Genomic DNA, 19,918 nt, shown 5'->3' on the forward strand with positions numbered 1-19,918 from the left:
GGAGCCTTAGCATTTCCTATCAGAAATCTCACCTATGGCTCAGTCTTTATGATGAAAACACCATTAGCAGCAACTTCACCTTCTTATTCCCAGTGGTCTCAGCTGGGATTGATAGATTGCCTCTATGCTACAATCTGGCTGCCCCATAGCACTACCCATGACGACAATTGCGCATTAGCAGGGACTAAAGGAAGAGAGGCTCTGGCTCCTTTACCTGTTGCCAGGAAGGCTGGTTCTGTGCCAAAGACACTAGATGAGAAACAACTTGTAGGCAGACTCCATGTGTGACCTTAAATGAGTTTTTGGGTCAAGATCTTTGCAGCACTGAGACTCCCAACTTCCCCCTGAAATCAGCATTAAAATGTGATCTACTCTTGCCAACAATGAGAATAACAACCCTCCCTTTTTCTGCCTCATCTCTTTAGCCTGCAAATTCTCCAGGTGGCAGGACTAACTCCACCTGTTTGCATGTTAAGCAGCAAAATGGAGTCCCTGCCTTGATTTGAAACTCTGGAACGCAAAGCTGTCCAGCTGTCCACTACCTGCAGCCGCACTTGCATTTACGACCTGGAACCAAACATTTGCTGCATTCCTCTGGAAAACATGAATAACTCCTAATTATTTTCAAGTTATCAGTCTCCCACCACCACCACAAAACAGCAATCAAACTGGAGAGGAAGGTGGAGCAGCCACAGTCATTCAAAACAGTTATTTACTGCACTGTCTTTTCACGTTAAACATGAGGTTATGGGCTATGACAGCATGGAACAGTCACAAAAACAGCACCAGAGAGAGGTGCAATTGGTTCTTTAACTGCATTTGTTTATTTGATTTAAGGTCAGGGATTAGCAAGGGGAGAGGCAACAAGCAGGGCAAGAGTTTTGGTTTTGATTTACTGGCACTGTAGAGCCCTGTTCAACACATGTAAACTTTTATGAGGGGTAGAGCCGGCTGGAGGGAGGTGGGGGAATACTACAAGCACAGACACTACAACATTGATCTGCAGTGTGACTCTGACCTTCCAGACCAACTCACCCAGGACACCAGTTGCTTGGCTGAAAACCTTGAAGCTCCACATTTGACTCTTATTAAGGGTGATACTTGCACAGGGTGAAATCCATCTCTCTGAAGAGAGCCAAGACTTAAGACACCACAGATGGTTCCCTAAGCCTTCAAAGTCTGAATTCAGAGTCTCAGCTTCAAACTGCTGCTCCATACAGTGGGGGTGCAATGGAAGGGAACTGCATTCTCCATGCTGTAATCATCCAGACAACAAAGCAGCGCACTGTTTGCTCTTATCATGTTTTGCACTTCATAAGCTGTGTTTCCAATAGAGCACAATGCCATTAAAAAAACTCCTCCTTGAAATGCAGGGGATTCAGAACACCTCTCCCTATGTTTCTGAAGTTTCTCTTATGATTCAGCCCATGCCTTGTTGCTCATCCAGTTCCTCCTGCTTTGCCCCAGTAGTATGATGTTAGCTAACAGCCCCGTTGGTACAGCTTGCCCTTCCCATCCTGCTCAGCTGTTAACATGCAGACTGGCCTAGAGATCTGCCAAGCACTGCGTTCTACACCTGGACCAACACATGTATCCTCATGTGTATCTGCATGTGCTTTTCTGTTTGGATCCCAACAACTTCCAAACATACAAATCTGCTTCCTGATCCACCTGCCCTGGCACTTTGTCACTGCACACACAGACCAATCTAATCACAGTCACAGTGGAGCATAGAGCATGTGCAGCCTTTCTGCAAAGGGAACTTCCTCTCTGCTCCATCTCATGCCAACCCCACAGAGTTCCAAGGATGTGAGTGAAAACAACTCCCTTCATCTATCTTGTGATACTGCATGTTCTAAAAATGGAGATATAATACATACAGCATTGCTCTGAAGCATATTGGACCAATGTAACACATACTGTCTATTCTGGGAAACAGAACTGAAAAAAAAAATTAATCCTTCTCCTCTCTGGATGATTCCAGAAACTTTAAGATGCTGTAGTCTAGAATTCAAAGGATATTACAGGTATCTTTAAAAAATTATTATAAATAGCAAACAAACCCTTGGTTTCACAGATAACAAAAATGCTCTGATCCCATATAAAACAGATAATTGGCTCAACCCCTAAGTTTGGGGTTTTCTTCTCCCAAAAGCACAGGTTTATCCTTGAAAGTGTCTCCTGGACAGGGCAACTTTAGGCTATTTCTCTGTGGGGCACGCTACTTCATTCCTTGAGATTCACTGCATTTCAGTTAATTGTCTCTCAGGTGTTTTCCTCTTTTCCCCTTCCTTTTTCTTTAAAAAAAAAATTAATTTCCTAAACATTGTTACCTGAAAAAGTTCCCTAGGAAAAGGTGGGCACTACTTAAGCAGATGAGAACAGTGGAAGAGGGGGGTGGGAGAGAGAAAGACAGAGGCTGAGATGGATTTTCCCAGTGCCAGACTGCAACCTGGAGCAGAACCTCATACTGTCATTCCTTTTTATTTTCCATTTTTCTCTTCTGTGGTGTAATAGATAATAACACAGGAAGCAGCAGGGATAATACATTTGTAGGTGGCTGCTGGATTTTCAAATGGTTTCTTACCAATATGTTCTGTGTAGGCAGAGCAGAGACCTGACACTGAGAACTGAAAGCAGATGATGCACCCTTTTTACAGCTGGAAGCTTGCAGAACAAAATCACTTAATGGGAAATCTTTATTAGTGAATCTTACAAGTGCAATCTTTCAAAAAGAGAACTGAAGATGGCTTAGGCAGCTGTCCAAGAGTCTCAGTGGATGCTTTTGGTTTTGTTGCCCAGGTGTGTTGCTAGCCTCCCGTTTCTTTCCTGGTTTGCTTCGACCTCCGGGATTTCAGAATAGTATAGTTTGCATACCACGTGTACTGTTCTGAGAGGAGAGGGATGTAGAATGCACGCAGCAGCTTTGAGGACCTGAAACCAGAAAGGAAAAACAAATCATGCTTAAAGCACTCATTTGCCAGTATGTTCAAAATGATACAAATGAGGCTTTGCAAAAGATTTGGGCTGGCGAGTCAGTGACATGAGGAATGCTAATGGTTCAGGCATATGAAGCCCAGTCCCATTTTCTCTTTGTCGGTGGGACCAAAGCTGGTTTATGCCAGCATCACCAGTTTAAGTGCAGCAGCCTGCCCAGTTCTTCAGCTCACCCACGATCCATTCCAGTAGGATTAAGGGGGAGAGAGGGCAGGAAGGTGTTCTAATTATCGAAAGAAACTTAGATCCCAGATACCACTGTCCAAAAAGCAGACAGTACAACCCTGTGGGCCTTTGGTATCATAGACAGGCAGGCCTCCTGTTCCTCAGGGCACGCTATGAAGGTGAAGGCTGCATTTAGCTCCTGGCATCTCCTCTTTTCTATCCAATCTTTCTGGCTGCCTATTCCTCCACACATGTCTGAAGGGCAGACAGAAGCTTTGATGGGTACTGGCATTTTGAAGTTTTGCTCTTGTGCTGATCTTCTGTTGAGGGTATTGAATTAAAGAGGGATGGACTGCTCTAAAGCCTACAAGGCAGTTTGCTGCAGGCTGCCAGCATTGACTCCATGCCCTGCTAGTGCTGGGAGCTGGCATTTCACAGCACTTTGCAACAATTGGACCAATGGAGTACTCAAGCATGGAGGGTTTAATGGCTGCATCAAATTAGTACCTTTTGTTTCGTTGCTAATTGCTGGAACTGTGCTAGCTAAGTACATTTTAAATGCATGTATTCTCTCACTGAGCTAACTAATAGAAAATCCAGGTTTAAATGTGAAGCAGATGAATATAATGTCCTTCAGCAGCAGCACTGAACCTTGCTAGAAGCTTCAAAAATTTGAGCAACTTACTGAAATCCGGGCTGGGGCAGTCTTGCTTCCTCAGCATTGATGCTTATCTCTTTTTCTCTTTAAGATCAACTTGTTGGTAAACTATCAGCCCTTGACAGACATAAGTCTAATTCCATCCCCATAAAGCTTGGAAAAGCAGCAGCAGCACTCAAATTTGATTTGCAGCATGCTAAGTGGTCAGGGACGGTACACACATCCAGCATGTACTTGCTGGTCACTGCAATTCACACAGCTTTGCTGGTAACACAGCCAAGGTTCTGGACATCCAACTCAAGTCACTTTTTCAGAAGAAAGATGAATTGTGTTTTGTTTGCTTATTATAAGGCAGCACTGGATATCTTTCAAAAATGCAGTCTAAAAAACAATGGCAGGAACTGCCACTGTGAACTACATCTCCCCGGAGGCTCCCAGGGTTCTTAGATAGCCAGCCTTACTGTAATTCATCTGAGAACAAGCAGCTCCTGATCTCCTGCAACTTGGAGTAAAAGACCGTCCAGGAAAAGACTGGTGGTATCTACTTGCATTGGCATAGCACCACTCAGCAGCAGGGTCCTGTTACATAAGATGCCATACAAGCACAAAGCAAGGCATTTTTCAATTGAAATGTTCCCTCTTTAGAAAGACAAAGTGACAGACAAAGCAGTATTCTTGCCACACTGGAGAGGGGAAACTGAGGCAGAAAGTATTGTCTAACCTCAGAGAGACTGAGCAAGTCTGAATTACTAAAATTGACAAGTCCCACTTCTAACGGTGAGACTCTGCCTCCTTTCAACACCCAGCATCTTGTAAGCCTGCTTTTTGCCAAGCGCTCAGCTTGTGCTTTAGGATATAAAAATGCTGATTGCTTCACTTTGAAGAACAAAAAGCTCAGTGATAATGCTTAGGCCCTTTATAAATTGCAAAGCACCCAGCAAAGTCCCTAAATAAAAGAATCACTGGAAATGGTTGCTCTTTGTGAATTCCCGAGGTGCTGGAATCGGGAACATGTTCAAAGCATGTTAGTAGCAAATAACTAGGCAGAAGATAGTAATTTTGGTGTATTCTGAACAAGGAACATTTTTTGCAGCTGTCATTTCCTTGTGCCTGTAAATTGGAGGTCAGCCCTCCCTCCAGTCACTAGAAGCAAAGGCATCCGTTTGAAAACAAGTGCTTGAGTTTCCTCCTCCATGCCTTGCGGCTAAAGAACATCATGTCATGGCTGAACTTACTCTGGCATCTCCTCCTCTGAGTCTAACCACCCACCATTGCTATCATGGCTGCTCTCTGTGAATGGTGTGGTTTCATTTCAATTCCCTTTAGCAAAGAAAAAGAAAAGAAAGAAAAAACAAGAAAAAGCAACTGTGTTCAAGCTGCTTGGGATGCTGCTTAAAACAAGGAAAATGAAAAATAAGGTAGAGTACCAGCTTGCTGCTACATTGTAAGAAAGGGACAGAAACTAGCACAATTCCCCAGAGCTCTGGGTATGTGCTTGGGTTAAGATGAAATAATTTGTTGAATTAGCCTTGTGTGGTTTAGCTCAGGGACAGAGAGGAAGGCAGCACCATCAGCTGAGGCTGAGGTCCTGAGTATACAGTCTGTAGCACTGAAAATGCTTTCAGTCGCTCAGTCCAGTCATAGAGCTGCCTGTAGTCAGACAACAGCACCAAGTTCACATCCTCCCCTTGACCTGGATGCATCTACATACCGACAGTCTGCCCAGGCCAGCACTGTACGACACAGCGGGCACCCAGTAATGGTGAGTCTGATTGCTGGTGCAACGGAACTAAGTGCGTGTGTTTATCCTCAGTGCTGGTGCCTCTCACAGCTCTGCAGAAACACTGCTATCCAGTCTGTACTTCCTCTTCTTTATACCTTTTGAGAGAAACACTCCCTATACCTCTTACTTGTTGGTATTCTGAAATATAGGCCCAATATAGCTCACATGGTTGTGCTCACATGGTCTTTATGGCATAGGTCCAGAATATGCAGGATTCAGCTTTGCTTTCTAGAACAAAAGGATATTCCAGGTGCTGGCAGTAGCAAAAAATCTCCTTCCAAATAAGTCAGCTCAGTGTAACCATCCTGAGTTTGCATACAGCCTGAAATAACAACTCTGAGCAATGAAAGCTCTCCGAATGCTCTTAACTTTGCTGGCAACTCAGCCCTTATTAGCAGCAGTTTCAATGTCGGTGTTCACCGTTTCACAGTTTATCGTAGCAGTGAAACGGGTGGGGAAAATACTATTGGTAAAAAGAAGATCAAAAAAGGAGAGGCAGGAATGACTGATGGAAAAAAATACCAAGGGTGGAAAATGACGAGAAACGCAGAGCAGAAAGATAGCTGCTCTTCGCACCAGTGGATGTCATACATAATGCCAAGGCACTCATGACAAATAACAATACAGTGAATTCGTGTATAAAGGCCACAGCTGATCTACATTCCTGCACTCCTCCCCCAAAACAAGAAGTACATGCTCCAAGAATGGAGAGCTGTAAATCTCATTCAGCCAGAGACCCCAAAAGTGAAGTTCACCCTGCTCTTCAAGGTGAAATGATGTATTACTCAAACTGTGAAGTCCACAACGAGTCCTTGGTTTCTACCAGGTGTTAGCTAGTCAGGCTGCTGGTGCCATAGCAAAATGACTCTTCACTAACAAGGCTTACAAAGGTGAAAAGGGAACGGTTTACATTGGTTCCAATTACCCAGTCTAAGGACACAGGTTAAAAAAAGGCAACAGAAAATAAGAGGCATCTTAAAAATAGTAACGCTTATGTGCTCAGGTAATCACATCTCAGATATAAAAACATGAAACCCTGAATACGGCATGGTAAATGGTAGCACCAACATATCCACTCCACAGCTATAAGGTCAGCCTTTGTATTTGTTCAGCAGCAACTTTGTCACTGAAAAGAGACTCAGACTGGACACAAGCACAAGGCTGCTCTCTCCACTGCTGGTAACTACGCAGTAACAAAACCCTGGATGCCTGCTCTCATCAGCAGCCATAAGAGAACCATGGTTGCTGATGCACCTACAGCTCAGGAGGTCATTACAGAGCTTTAAAATCAGACAGAGAACCTTTACCTCCTGTCACCTCACTTTGTCAGGCTCAGCAACCTCAGACAACAGATGGCACATGGAAAGGGTTGGGATGATAGATGACAGTGAATATATATAATGTTCTATTTGCATTTGATTCTAAATTTGTCCCCCAGAGACTGTACATGTGTATAGCCTTAATCAGCAGAAAGCTCCCAAGCGTGTTGGTAGCAAGATCAAGGCCACAATCACTCCAAGCTGTGTAGCCAAAGGTCTAGTGCAATGCTACTGGAACATTGATGCTGCAAGTCTCTTTCAGTGGTGGGCTCCAGGCTGGAGCCAGGCAACAGGCAAATTCTTCCCAGCTCTTGCTGTGCTCCAGACATGGGAGGTATTCCACATTCCAGGGGGAGTCTGAATTCTTTGCCAGTTTTTTGGTCTCTAGGGGAGCAACTGCTGCAGCACCCAGAGCAGCTCCCAGTTAGGACAGAGGTGCACAGTTACCAGTAGGCTCAGCAGAGCTGGAACCACAGTGCCATTTGATGCTAAGCCTATTTCTGTCAATTACCTTTTGGACTTCAGGAGAAAGCAACTCAACAGTCCTATTCTACAAATGCCAGTGGAGGCTCTTCTGGAACAGAAGCAAGGACTGCTAAGTGAAGATGTTCAAGTCCACCCTCCCAAGCTCATAGACTGACATGGAATGGAAGCAGTTAAATACATGTGGTGGTGGGAGATTCTTCCTAACTGCATCTTGTAATGTGAACTTCTTACCACAGTGACAGCAGAATTCAGAAAGAAGCATGAGAAGGAAGAATAGAAGGGAATGGCAGAAAGAAGAGGCAGGAAGAAGTTGAATCTCTGCCACATGGGCAGGACCTAGTACCTTCTAGCTAAGGGCATACACAGGAAGCTCATGATCAAATCTCTCTGAAAACGCATTAACGTTTGTACTTCCTCTAGGTGTTAAATTTTGTACCAACCATGCACCTAAGAAGTAATTCAGCTACTTGTAAAACAAAAGAAGGGAAAACATTTCATGTAACATGGAGGAAAGCACCATTAAAGGGAATAAGACAGAGTCTCTTATCAAACCAGGGTAATGATATGCTAGAACAAGGTGACCGAATCATTAATTTTGCACTAAGAATAATTTTTTTGATGGAAAACCCAAGCGTTTGGAGCAAGCAGACAGCTCAGCCTGAAGAGCTGGAAAATATGTGCTCCTCAGTGGGGAGCTGTAATATACTTCCCCTTTTCTGTGCCAGATTTGGAGTGCTCAGCCAATATAGAATTAAATGGACCTTGGCAAAGCAGCTTCCTGAGGAGCATAATTAGCTGGTGGCTTGGAGTGCTCTCTAATTCAATTAGCAGCACCATTTATCAGAGCCAGCTGAGATTTACTTTTGCACTTGCTGACGTCAATGTGAGACTTGCAGTGAGTCCCAGGAGCCTCCAGTTCAGCAGGAGTGAATTGAACTGCTGGGGTCATTTATTTTCAAAGAACAAGAGCTGGAGTTTCGTTTTGGGTGGGGAGGTGTTTGATGGCTTTTTTTTTCCCCAAATGCTCCTTGCTCTGCAACCGCTGAGCTGCAGACCTGAAATCTACACTGGCAGCTTCCCTTGCAGCTCAGTTCAAAGTGACACTTCTGTTCCTCCTTCCCTTTTATAAAAAAAGCTGCATTTCCATAGTGTTTTTACACTTACTTCATAGGTAGCAGGGGACATTTCCAAATCATTGTGTGGAAGCAGGTGCTGGATTTGAGACATGCGTCATTCTGCTGAGCTGGGGAGGGGGGGAAGGTACATGCTCAGAAATGTGAGCAGCCTCAATCATTATAGGCATTCTTGATGCATATTCACTGACTCTACCCACAGACCTGTGTGTCTGACCCTGGGAAGAACTCTCCCCACAGATCTGCTAGCTCGGGATCCTTTCAGCTTACCAATTTCTAGCACCTAACATTCTGTTACAACTGCATTACTGCTGCTCTCCTGCAGCTAAACTCCCCAGAATGATCAATTTCTCAACTCTAAGAGAGACAGCGCTGCCTAGATTTGTTGTCTCAAATTAAAATGGAACAAAAACACATAAGTGTTTTTGCTGGGATTTCCATACCTTCTCTGCTATCAGGCCTGCCAACAACTTTCAGGACTACAGAAGTACTTGTTGCATCCCTGAAACAGTCTCAGGGCATCACTGATGCCCTCAGAGAACCTTCCAGCTGGATGGACGGCAACTCTCAGTGTCCTCCCTCTGAGGCTCTGCAGTGCTTGGTACTCTACAGACTGGGATAAGGACAGAAGCAAGCAAAGCAAGGGCTGACTAGCAGCAAGGGAGACTGCTGCAGCCATAGACAGAAAGACGCAGCAGTAGTACTTCCTTTGTAAATGAGGTTTTCCAATCTCAACAAAAGGACAATAGCCAATGCCTGGGTCTGCAGGGTGAGACAGACCCTCGCATCTCATTCAATTGCTAGGAAGATCTGTGATTGCCAGTAGCTAACTCATCTGTCAGTTCCCAATCTACTGCAAAACTTGTCTCATTTCCCCTTTTGAGAATTGCTTGAGCCCCATTATTTTATGCAAGTCACAACTCAATCACACTCGGGGAAAAAAACCAAAGCAAACAACGCTGTCTTATTTTAGAAATGCTATGACGCATTCAGAGCAAGGAGCTCAACAGATTGATGAACATTTGCCATGGGAAACCTTTATATGGAAGTTGCAGCAAAATTCTATTACTCGGATGCAAAACAATGCAATGGTATTTACCTGCCAGTGCTATTATGAACTTGAAGCTCCTCACTCTTTCATTCATTGCCAACAAACTCTTGGAGACAAGTGGGGAGCTAACCAACTTTTGTTCCAAATGGGAAACTTCAACACAGGGAGGGTCTAAGAGACCTGGACAGAGTCACGGGAGCACCAAGTTCCAGCTGAGCCCCTTAATCACTCATCCACCTTACCTCTTCTCCAAGGGCCAAATTACAGAAAGAAATTAAAAATATATGACAAAAATTATGAAGCAGGCAATCCAAAAAGAGCCTTTCAGAAATTTCTCTTGCTCATGCTGTTGTGGATGGGCAGGCAAAAGGGGCCTTGACCTTGTCTGTAGCATCCAATTTTAAATGTGATACCTTTAAATGACACACTGGCTAAAAGCAGGGCAGATCAGACCTTTTATTGTTTGTTCTTTCTGCTCTTCACTGTACCATGAGTTGTCTTGGGAAGCTGTGCCCACTGCTATGCATTTGCCCTGCTAGGCAGGCCATGGTTCCTGGCTTACTGTTCTTCTTCAGGGGGAACAGAGAATCTGTCAGACAAGCAGAGTGACAAGATGGGGAGACACTGCTGGTTCTCTCATCCCTCACATCAGTGGTACCCCCCCAGGTAACCACATGCCCTCCTAGTCCTTCAGGAGTATTGTGCACTCAAGCTGCCCCACCTACCAACTGCTGAAGGACTGCTGAAGGGACAGAGCCCAGGGCTCCAAACTGCGGGAGCTCTGGATGTACTGACAGCAGGGATGGAAATCAGATCTGCTGCTATGGCAACCTGGCCTCCTCCACTGGTGAAGGCACCACACCTCCCCTCTGCTCCAGCTGTGAGGCGTTGATAAGGAACAGCATGGAGAATTTCCATGCAGCACAAAAACAGGAGCAGAGGAGGCTGACAGGCGACACCAGCAGGTCTAAGGATCTGACTGCCTGATCTCCTCTTGAGACATGCTCTGCAAACCCTCTTCTATTCCAGTCTCCCACTAATGCAACAGCATCTGTTGTTAAGGTGGACACAGCAGCCAGAAAGATTCCCTTCCCACCACCTTTAGATGATCTGTTCTAAGGTCTTGGTGATTGCTTACCCAGGGAGTATGCTCCCCTTTCCCCACCCCCAGTATTCTGTCTTTACATCTCATCATTACCAGGATCAGTATGCTCTGAAGTTTCAGGATCTCTCTGTGACTCCCAGCTTCTCACAACAAGCTGCTGCTCTGTGGTGAGATCCTACCTTTGCTACAACAAGCCAAGCCATTACTTCCAGTGGTAACAGCCACATGTACTCTCCCTTCACAAGCCAGACATGAAGGACCACACGCAGAAATTGACATCCGTGTACTAAGTGGGTTACCAGAGTTTGGCTGCAGGCTTGCAGAGATGCTTAGCCAACAAGAAACATACAGCTTGGGAATCTAGCTGGAGTTTAGATGATCTAAATGCAACACATAGTATCATGTATCAAATCAAAATGATTGCACAGGTTTTCATTGCCAAGCTTGGGACTAAGTTACCAGCCTCAGCAAGAAGTACTTTGACAGCATCTTCCCTAGAAGCACAGAGCTGCAACACCACAACTACCTATGTATTCAGCCAAATTCCTGAGAAGCCAGCCAGATATTTATGCTTGGCAGGGTGCAGGGGTTTAGCTGTAAATAGGGAAATTCCCTAATCCTATCAATTTTCCCTAATAAGGAGGGGAAAAAAGAAGAAAGAAAAATGTCATAGAGTGACTCATATGGAAACAGCATTAAAGCAGTGAAGAGAGTGACAAGGACTCAGCTAAGCACTGAGCTATGCGTTTGGCTCTAGCTTAACTCCTTGCACTGATTCCACTCAGCATCACAGGCTGCAGTAGGGTCAGGATTGAGATGGTATCAGATGTACACACACCTTACAGGAAAAATCCCCAGCCAAGTTAGGAATGAACAAAAAAGGCTGGGTGAAAGTGGAGGACTCGAAACACTTGTGTCCGTCCTTTGGTAAAGCCTACAGTTGCAGACTCAACTCTTTCCCCACAAAAGAAGCAGATACACTGTGCTGTTGCTTCCAGACAGATGCTGGTTTGTATTCAGCAAGGCACAGCCTCTAAGGGGATACAAAATGGGTTCAGCAGAGAGAGCAGTCATATGTCTCTCATGAGCTTTAATCAAAAGCTCAGAGGCTATGGGTGGGGTTGAAAGTGCAATAATCCAAAAGCCCCATGAGGCAGACCAAATCCTTCTCTACCAAACATCAGCTAAGTATAGGAAAAATGAACAAAAGCGGAAAGAAGCCATGGAGAATCCAGGACATTCTGGAGAAGTCTGGGAGATGTACAGCCATACCAGAATAATTCCCTTTGCTTTCATTAGGCAGGCTAGCATCTCTGTGGCAGACAGCTGCTACCTCTGAAAGCACCCCTAGCAAATTACATTCTCATGGTTAACCCAAGGTGTCTTAAGGCTCATTTGGACCTGACTCAGTGCCTCTGATTGACTTCAAAGGACTTTAGATCAGGTCCAAACAATCAAAGCTTGGCTGTTCAGCAGAGGATAGCAAGATAAACCAGCTTTAAAAACACATGAATATCTCTTCAAAGCAGAAATGTACATTCGAGGGTATATGCTCTGTACCAGGAGTCCTTTGCAAAACTCTTATGCAGATGCTTCTATTGCCTCATTAATAAGACTCATTTGCCATCTCATTCTCTCTTCCTAAAGTCCTGCCCAAATATAACAGCAGGTCTCTTGGAAAACATAGTTCATGAAAGACCTTGCCAAGAAAACTTGTTTGTGTCAGCAAGCTGGGAACATTACAGCACTCTTGGGAGATGCTCTAACATTATCACTCTTTCTCACTGTTCAACTGCTTTTACCAGCCCCCTCCCTGGAGGGTCCTGTTACTAGGAAGGAATAAGGTCTCACATAGAAAATAGGAGGGCACTGAACCCTGTGTTAGTTTTTTTACAGAGACTTTTTCCAGTCAGCCTCTCTGTCCTGTTATGACAGCTCCACGACCAGAGTTTTAAGTGACTAAATAACTATCCCCTTACAGCTGAGGGTTTCTGTATTTGCAGGAATGTATTGACAGTTTGACAACCCTGATTCCACCCCGTTAGCCTGGAAGAGAGCAATTTCAATCTCTGCTTCTCCCAGAAATTCCTATTCAGACACACAAGCAAGCTGTTCAGTGAGCAGCTGAACTAATGAAGAATGGATTCTAACAGAGGTCTTTTCCATGGATTCTCTGATGCCTAATAAAGGTGTGACTTTGCTGACTTTTCACTTGAGATTGCCTCCTCTCTCTGTCTGTCAGCTTTCATAAAATTTGTAAGAGCTCATGCTCTTTGAGACTGACTTACACCTGTCTGGAATCTGGCTGAAACAAGACAGCAGATCCAAAAGTCTGTTGGGAGATGACATACACCTCATTTCTTTAGAAAGCAAAACAAAAAACATTACTTCAGCAAGAAGTGCACAGGGAGGATTCTTTTTAAAAATAATCCCTCTTACTACCCTTCTGAGCTAGCTTCACCCTCTAAAGCAACCTAGGTCATAAATATTGCAAGTACAAGTCTGACAAAGACTCCACTGTAGTGAGCAAGCTGCCTTTACTGGAAACTGGATTTCAAGCTGGTATTTGCCAATGTATCTTTCTTCCCTGTATACAGCTACTTCTGCAAGCGGATGATTGAACAGAATCATTCACAGACCTGCTAGCCTTTCTCCCTCCCTCTCAAATGTGTAAAGCATACCTGGAAGCATCTAGGAATGGCTTGTAGGCAATGGTTACCCACTCTTCTTTGTTGGAGGAATACCTTGGCTCCCTTGGGGTTTCAGCTGCTGTATCCAAGTCCACCAGATAGTGGCATTTGGAAATGTCAGTCTGCAGAAAGAAAGACAATCTTATCATTTATTTCCTGTAGGCTTCTGGTTGTATGTGTTCATTTATACAGGCTATTACTTACCAATGAGAAGGTGGTTAAATTTCTAGCAACAGGCAAACGCTTCATGCAAGATACATGGTAAAATATTTTGAATGTGTTCCAAGTAAAACCTTTATGGGGGAATGCAAGCTACCACTACTGCTCTGATCATAGGAGGAGAGTCCTACGGCCCCCCTCTGAGGAAGCACCACTGCCAGCTCTCTTACTGAGGAACTGGCAAGTCACAGAGGGGAATTTGAGGCAGCAGAACCAATTCTGTTGATGTTTTTCCTGGTGGTTCTCTAACTAGCTATTAAAGACTTCTTACAATGCTGACTGCACAAGCTCCCCAGGCAAGACTTCACTATCTTTATTGTTAGAAAGGTTTCCTGATGTCTACACTGGATTTTTTCTGTCTCAGTTCATGCCTGTTCCTACTTGTTTTACATCCTGAACAAGGAAAACATCATTTTCTTTGTGATAGTTTTTACATACTAGAGTTCTGTTATCCGAAGATGGCTCTTGTCTTCTCTACAACCCTAATTTACTCTATAGTCATGTTTTCTACCCCTGTGATCATTCTTGTGGGTCTTCAGTTAGTCACATCTCTCCTGAATACAGAGCCCAAAGCAGAATGTAGCACTTTAATGAAGGACTTTCTAATGCAGAGCAGCAAAGGAACAGTCGCACAACATGCTCCTGTGGATATAACCCTCTATGTGGCTCATCTCTTTATACAGCAGCATGGCATTACTAAGTTGTATTCATCCAGAGACTCATTGCACCCCTGGATCCTTTCCTGAAGGACTTGTGCCTAACTGTCTGGTCTTCAACCTACATTTATTCACCTAACTATTTCTGTCTAGTGCACTGTCCATTCTAAATTTCATCCCTTTTTCTTTTTTAAGATCCTTTCTCTAATTTGTCAAAATCACTTTGAATTCTAATTACGTACTTTCTCTCACATAATTTTTTATTTAATAAGTCTATTGCCTGTTTCTCTTCCCCCCCTGCAAATCATTGATAAAAACTCTGAAAAGGACAGACCTTTGCAGTTTCCAGTACATCGTCTCATTCTGAGTGATCTATGGATAACCACTCCTATCACTACGGTTAACAGCGGTTCATGAATTCTGCCCCAAAGTGCATGCACAGCAGTGAGAAGGGCACCCTATGTCAAGGCACATCCAGAGGAATATTTCTGTAGACCAGAGGAACACTAGACATGGATGCTAGGAAGTGTACCAACTCAGCACTCATTTGTCATGATCACGAACTGTTTGTAATGTATAAACATCCAAAGACACTGCCAACTGACACCTTGTATAGGTGCTGTCCTGGCCCTAAAGAATGTAGTCAAGTTCACACAAAAGGCTTGACCTACTGCCCAAGAAAGACAACAAATTACACATGAGATCAGGCTGAGGGGAGCCAGTGCCTCACACTCAGGTTTATCCTCCTGTAAGAAACAGTGTATCTGCCAACTTTCTGCAAAAGAAATCCCCTCACTCACCTAATTTTTCATGCCTTCTTTGGAAGTCCTTTTAGAATCAGTTGCACACAATTCCAGCACATTTGGCTCAGAACACATACAGATCAATATGGGTTACCCATAAGGATCACACAAGCTTCACAACCTGTTAACTCTGCAAGCCTCATGGTACCAGTCTTCTCATCTCATGGCAGGGCTTAAGCAGAATCATAGAAAACAGTAAGTAGTTCTGGTAGAGTAAGCTTGTTGTCTGGCACAAATTATGGTGGGGTTTGTGCATGAATAACCTGTCCTGTAGCACTGATGACCCTCACTGCCTCCTTTGCAGCAGATGCACATCACATTGCACCTCTCAGACCATGTGAACTTGGTATCAGCACAGTCATGCCTTTATCAGCTGCCTATGACGCAAGCTAACTGCTCTGTCCTGACCAAAATGTTTGGCAACACCCTGCCAAATTATGAAAATGCATTCGAGGAAGCATTGGGAACATCACAGAAATGAATTATGTGTGTGACCTCCCAGATAAATGAGCTGCGGGCAATGTCCTCAGGAGACTCACGTTATGCAACCTTCTCCTTCCTGCAGGGGAGAGTGCTCTTGGATATGAACAGGCTGTACTGTTCATTTATATGAATATCCTCTGTCCTTTCTGCCTAACAGCCCCCACCTCCTGCCCTCTTCTCCTCCCTCCTCACAGGTACCCCTACAGATGTGCCCTTGAGCTGCTGAGGAATAAAAACTCTGCGAAGACAAATGTGAACTGTCAGGTACAAAGAAGACTTGAGTTCCTACCAGGACAAATTTCCTTTTAAAAATAATCATCAGATGTGAGATAAATTTCATACGAGGTAGCCCAACAAGAGGCTACATTGTATAGAAACCTCTGCATTGAGTGTAAGAGATCTAGAGGAGAGGATAGGTTACAAATAAGGGCTGATGTCCTCCTGTTGAAGATCTAAGTGTCTTTAAGTGATCTAAGTCACATTTTCAAAAGTGAAATAATCCCAAGCCTAAATCCATGTTTAAATTGTACCAGGGTAGCTATATTGTTACAATACACCAGAAAAATGAGCCCCTCACAGATGCAGTGTACAGCAGCAGCAAGGTTGAGCTTTTGCTGGCATAATGATTTTCAGCCACTGGAGCAAAGCAATTTCCACCAGGTATTGCCTCTGTACCTGGGTATTTTGCTGACATTAGGTTTTGTCAGCCAAGGGTCACACTTTCACGCATAAGGCACCGTCTGGCAAGAGCTTGCAGTAGTGACCTGAGAGGCACTAGAAGTCAACAGGACTGATACTTGCAACTGTCTTATGCTCTTGTGCCACTTCCAATCAGATTAATCTGAAAGTTCTATCTCCTGTACTTCTTTCTGTGACCTGAGAACACACAGAATTCCTGGATGCTTTTTCTGGCTCTGTTGGTCTGCAAGCCATCCTTGTGGCACTCCAGTATTCCCAACTGATGAAGGGGACTAATGATTCCCACTTCTGCCTCTGATACGTTATTAAGCATTGTACATTAAAATGTCGTACAGTATTTTGAATTTCTGAGAAAAAACACCAGTGAAGTACAGCACATCCTAGTAATTATTGGTGGTTTCCTTAATCTAGGTATTTTTATTTGGGAGACATCAGGGAAGTAGAATACATGCATTTAGATTTAAAAAAATTACTTCACCAGAGTCCTTGCTCAGGTTAAGTGGAACAGAAGACAGGACATAACTTCCAATCAATAAATATTTGCAAATTGTAACATGAGTCTCATTAGTTGTACAGATGTTTCACCCAGGTAGACTACAAGGGAGAAAGGAAGGGGACTTAACATGGGAATTTAGGAAAAATACCAAGTTTTCAACTGTGGTATCTCAGTTTACAGCTGCCACCAATCCCTGCATCCAGCAGGACAGGGTTATCAGAATGCCAGGCCACTTTGTGCCATCTAATCCCAGCCCTAGTAGCTCAGCAAACACCAGGGAAACTGCCAAGCAAATAAAAGGTCCAGCCAGCTCCTCCCAAACACCCTGCTGCTGCCAAGCTTGTGTTTGAACTCCCAACTGCATGAACCGGAGGACAGGTGCATGCTTTTAACATGCCTCCTTCCCACTCCCAGGTATAAACAAGGACATCTTCCACCAGCAATCCACTGCACTCCCAGGAAAGAAATTAATGAGGAGGGTAAGTGACTCGTAAGGAAATTTTTGTGCTAGGCTAAGAACTTCCATCATGTGTCTCGGTATAAACCGGTTACAAAATTTTTCTGAAGACAGCAACAAAAACAAATCATTGTGCCGAATTAGTGTCTGGAAACAGGCTCCGTGGCCCCAGCATCACACAGCATCATAATCAGATCCTGTCAACAGTGCACACGCAAAAAAAATTGTCTCTCAGCTGGTGACACAAACTCTTGGTCCTTATTCATTCCTCAGGGCCTCTGAACAGAATGCAGATTGCAATCTCACCTTTTTCATGCACAAGATTTTCAATGCGCAGGCTACAGGGGAGTTCTTGCAAGGTCATATCATCACTGACCTTTGTAAAATGACAGACCTCTCCAGATTTCTTTCTTTTTTTTTGCAAACAGTCAGGGCAGCAGGGGCTGGAAGGGAAAGACTAAGGTCCCTATCAGGAGGAGGACTCACATTAATAAGTTATGTGCCTGGTGGAAGAAACATGATCCAAATTTGGGGAGCAACAAGTTCTGCTCCATTTGGTTTCATTGACTTGTACACAGAGGGCCCATGGCCTTTGTAAGAGATCTATATGCACTCCTTAGGAGGCCAGCTCTCCCAAGTGGCAGTTTTCGCCTTAGTTAACAATGGCAGAACACAACATACACAGTTGTGTCTTGCTGATTGCACAACAGTGTGTACATCTCATCAAGTCAGAAAAAAAAGGTTATGTGTGATGACCAGGTGTTTCAACAAGGAAACAAATTTCATTAGAGTCACTCACTGCATACATTGAAAAGATGAAGAAAAAGGCAGGGCAGCTATAGCTGGATTAGTCAAAGGAAAATCTAAGGCCCCTTAAACCAGGTTTGCAAAGGCCTCTACCCATCAGTTATCTTAAATGCAGGCAGCTGAGATTCTCCAAGATGACTATGTCTTATTCTGTCTTACTCCCTCAAACTCCTCCCTGCAGGATCCCACATTTCAGTTTGCGTTCCCACAAAATTTTATGCAAACTTCCTTGGACGTGCTTGAATTCACTTTTCTGAAGCACCTTTGGGGTTTATTGTAACAATTTAGGCTGAAAACAATTTAATTAGGTGGATACCAGATGGCTCCGTGGCATCACAACTGGGTGGCAAATGAAATTACACAATGGGAAACTCAGCTGAGGAGAATGTTGAATCCACTTCTTGTACTGTATGAGAAGAACATTCCAGGCCCTAAGAGAGGTTCTGGCTCATTAGCAAAAAGACTCCCAAACCACTAACTAAGTTTTTCTGCAAGTGATGTAGAATCATTCAGAGAAAGACAAGTTACTGCCTCAAGCACTGAGACTGATCTCACTTCTTCCATTCTAAATGCTCCCCTAAAAGGGCTGGCACTTCCAATGCATATGAATTATCTGCCAGCTGAAAGACAGATTTCCCTTCTACCATTCCAAGTAGAGCACAGTGCATTCTTACAAGTTACACTGAAGCTAAGGATAATATTCATCCTGGTCAGAGAGCCAACACAGCACCTATGCATTTATCTGGGGATTTACACAAGATTTTGGTCATGTACAGACCTTGAAATGTTTCTTTGTAGAAAGAAGTCAGTCTTAGTGAAGGGAGCTGCAAGGAATTTCTAAATTACATCCTATCCTCTTCTGTTCTCCTTTCCTTTTCCTCCTCCCACTTTTTTTATTTGATGCAACCGCTACGCTAAGTGGTGGAGAACTACACTTGATCACATCCTGAATAACAGGAGTGAGCACAGTATAGTACAGAGATGGAGTTAAGCGCGCAGCCTGCTGCTGTACTGCTGCAGCCACACATCTCTCACTGGTGTCTGGATGGATGTTAGCCTGGCCACACAGAGCACAACAGGAGCTTGTCTGGTTTACCACAGATAAAGTTCAACTGTTTTGAGCAAAACCAGAGATGTTTTACTGATCACTCAAGTGCATATTTCCAAAATGAAACCAAGCTTCAGGTGGTTCCTATGGTTCAAAACAGAGCTAAACGGAATTGGAAAAGAAGTGAAAATAAAGTAGTTACACAAACTTCCTCTGAAGTCAGGAGTTTTTAACAGTTTCAGGTTTAGGCCTAACCTACTGTTCCTGCTTGGATACATCTTTCTAAGAAATAATACTCCTTATTTCTTTCTTAGCAGTTTTAGAGACAAATGAATCTCCTCAGTAGGACAAGTACAAGTTAAGTGCTGTTCAACATGATTGAGGAAGGAAAAATTGCAAAACAAGAAGATCAAATCATTCTTTTCCCCAGTGTCTCATAGCAACAGAAACACTGAGATTTACTCTTCAATTTTCAAGCACAGCAGTAATAGATACTTATACTTGAAACAGAGAGATCAGTCCCATTTCTGCAGCCATTAATTGGTTTTGAGCTGTCCATGGCTCAGATAATCCTTTTGAACCATTTGTTTTCTCCCATTTAAATTGACCAACAGACTCATGCTATTTAGATTTATTCGCTATGATGGTCCTTTCCAGTGCCTGCTAACTGTTTTTTTTTTTAAATCTGGTATGCTTGCACTTGTAAGCTAACTAAACTTGTGAAAAGACCTTGTTCTCTTGGTGTTATTAGCAGGTCAGAAGTAAAAGTTTTAAAACTCCATTTAAAATTCACATTTAATAACTAATTTATAATGTCCTAAGTGTTTTTGCTTGCATGAGAAATAACAAAATTGTAGGGTGAC

General features: G+C 43.7%; 1 protein-coding gene across 1 annotated transcript in view; it reads right to left on the bottom strand.

The window, feature by feature from the left end:
* Nucleotides 1-2,668: 2,668 nt before the first annotated feature.
* The window catches only part of LOC104840498 (alpha-1,2-mannosyltransferase ALG9-like), a 31,496-nt gene continuing 14,246 nt past the window's right edge, over nt 2,669-19,918 (bottom strand). Inside the window, exons 10-11 of the mRNA XM_010581467.1 lie at nt 13,379-13,509; nt 2,669-2,934 (exon numbers count right to left, since the gene is read on the bottom strand). Of these exons, the coding sequence (XP_010579769.1) occupies nt 2,811-2,934; nt 13,379-13,509 (255 nt within the window). The 3' untranslated portion in view covers nt 2,669-2,810. The remainder of the gene's footprint in view (nt 2,935-13,378; nt 13,510-19,918) is intronic.

Source organism: Haliaeetus leucocephalus, unplaced genomic scaffold (genome assembly GCF_000737465.1).
Source record: "Haliaeetus leucocephalus isolate CR32 unplaced genomic scaffold, Haliaeetus_leucocephalus-4.0 Scaffold773, whole genome shotgun sequence".
NCBI lineage: Eukaryota > Metazoa > Chordata > Aves > Accipitriformes > Accipitridae > Haliaeetus > Haliaeetus leucocephalus.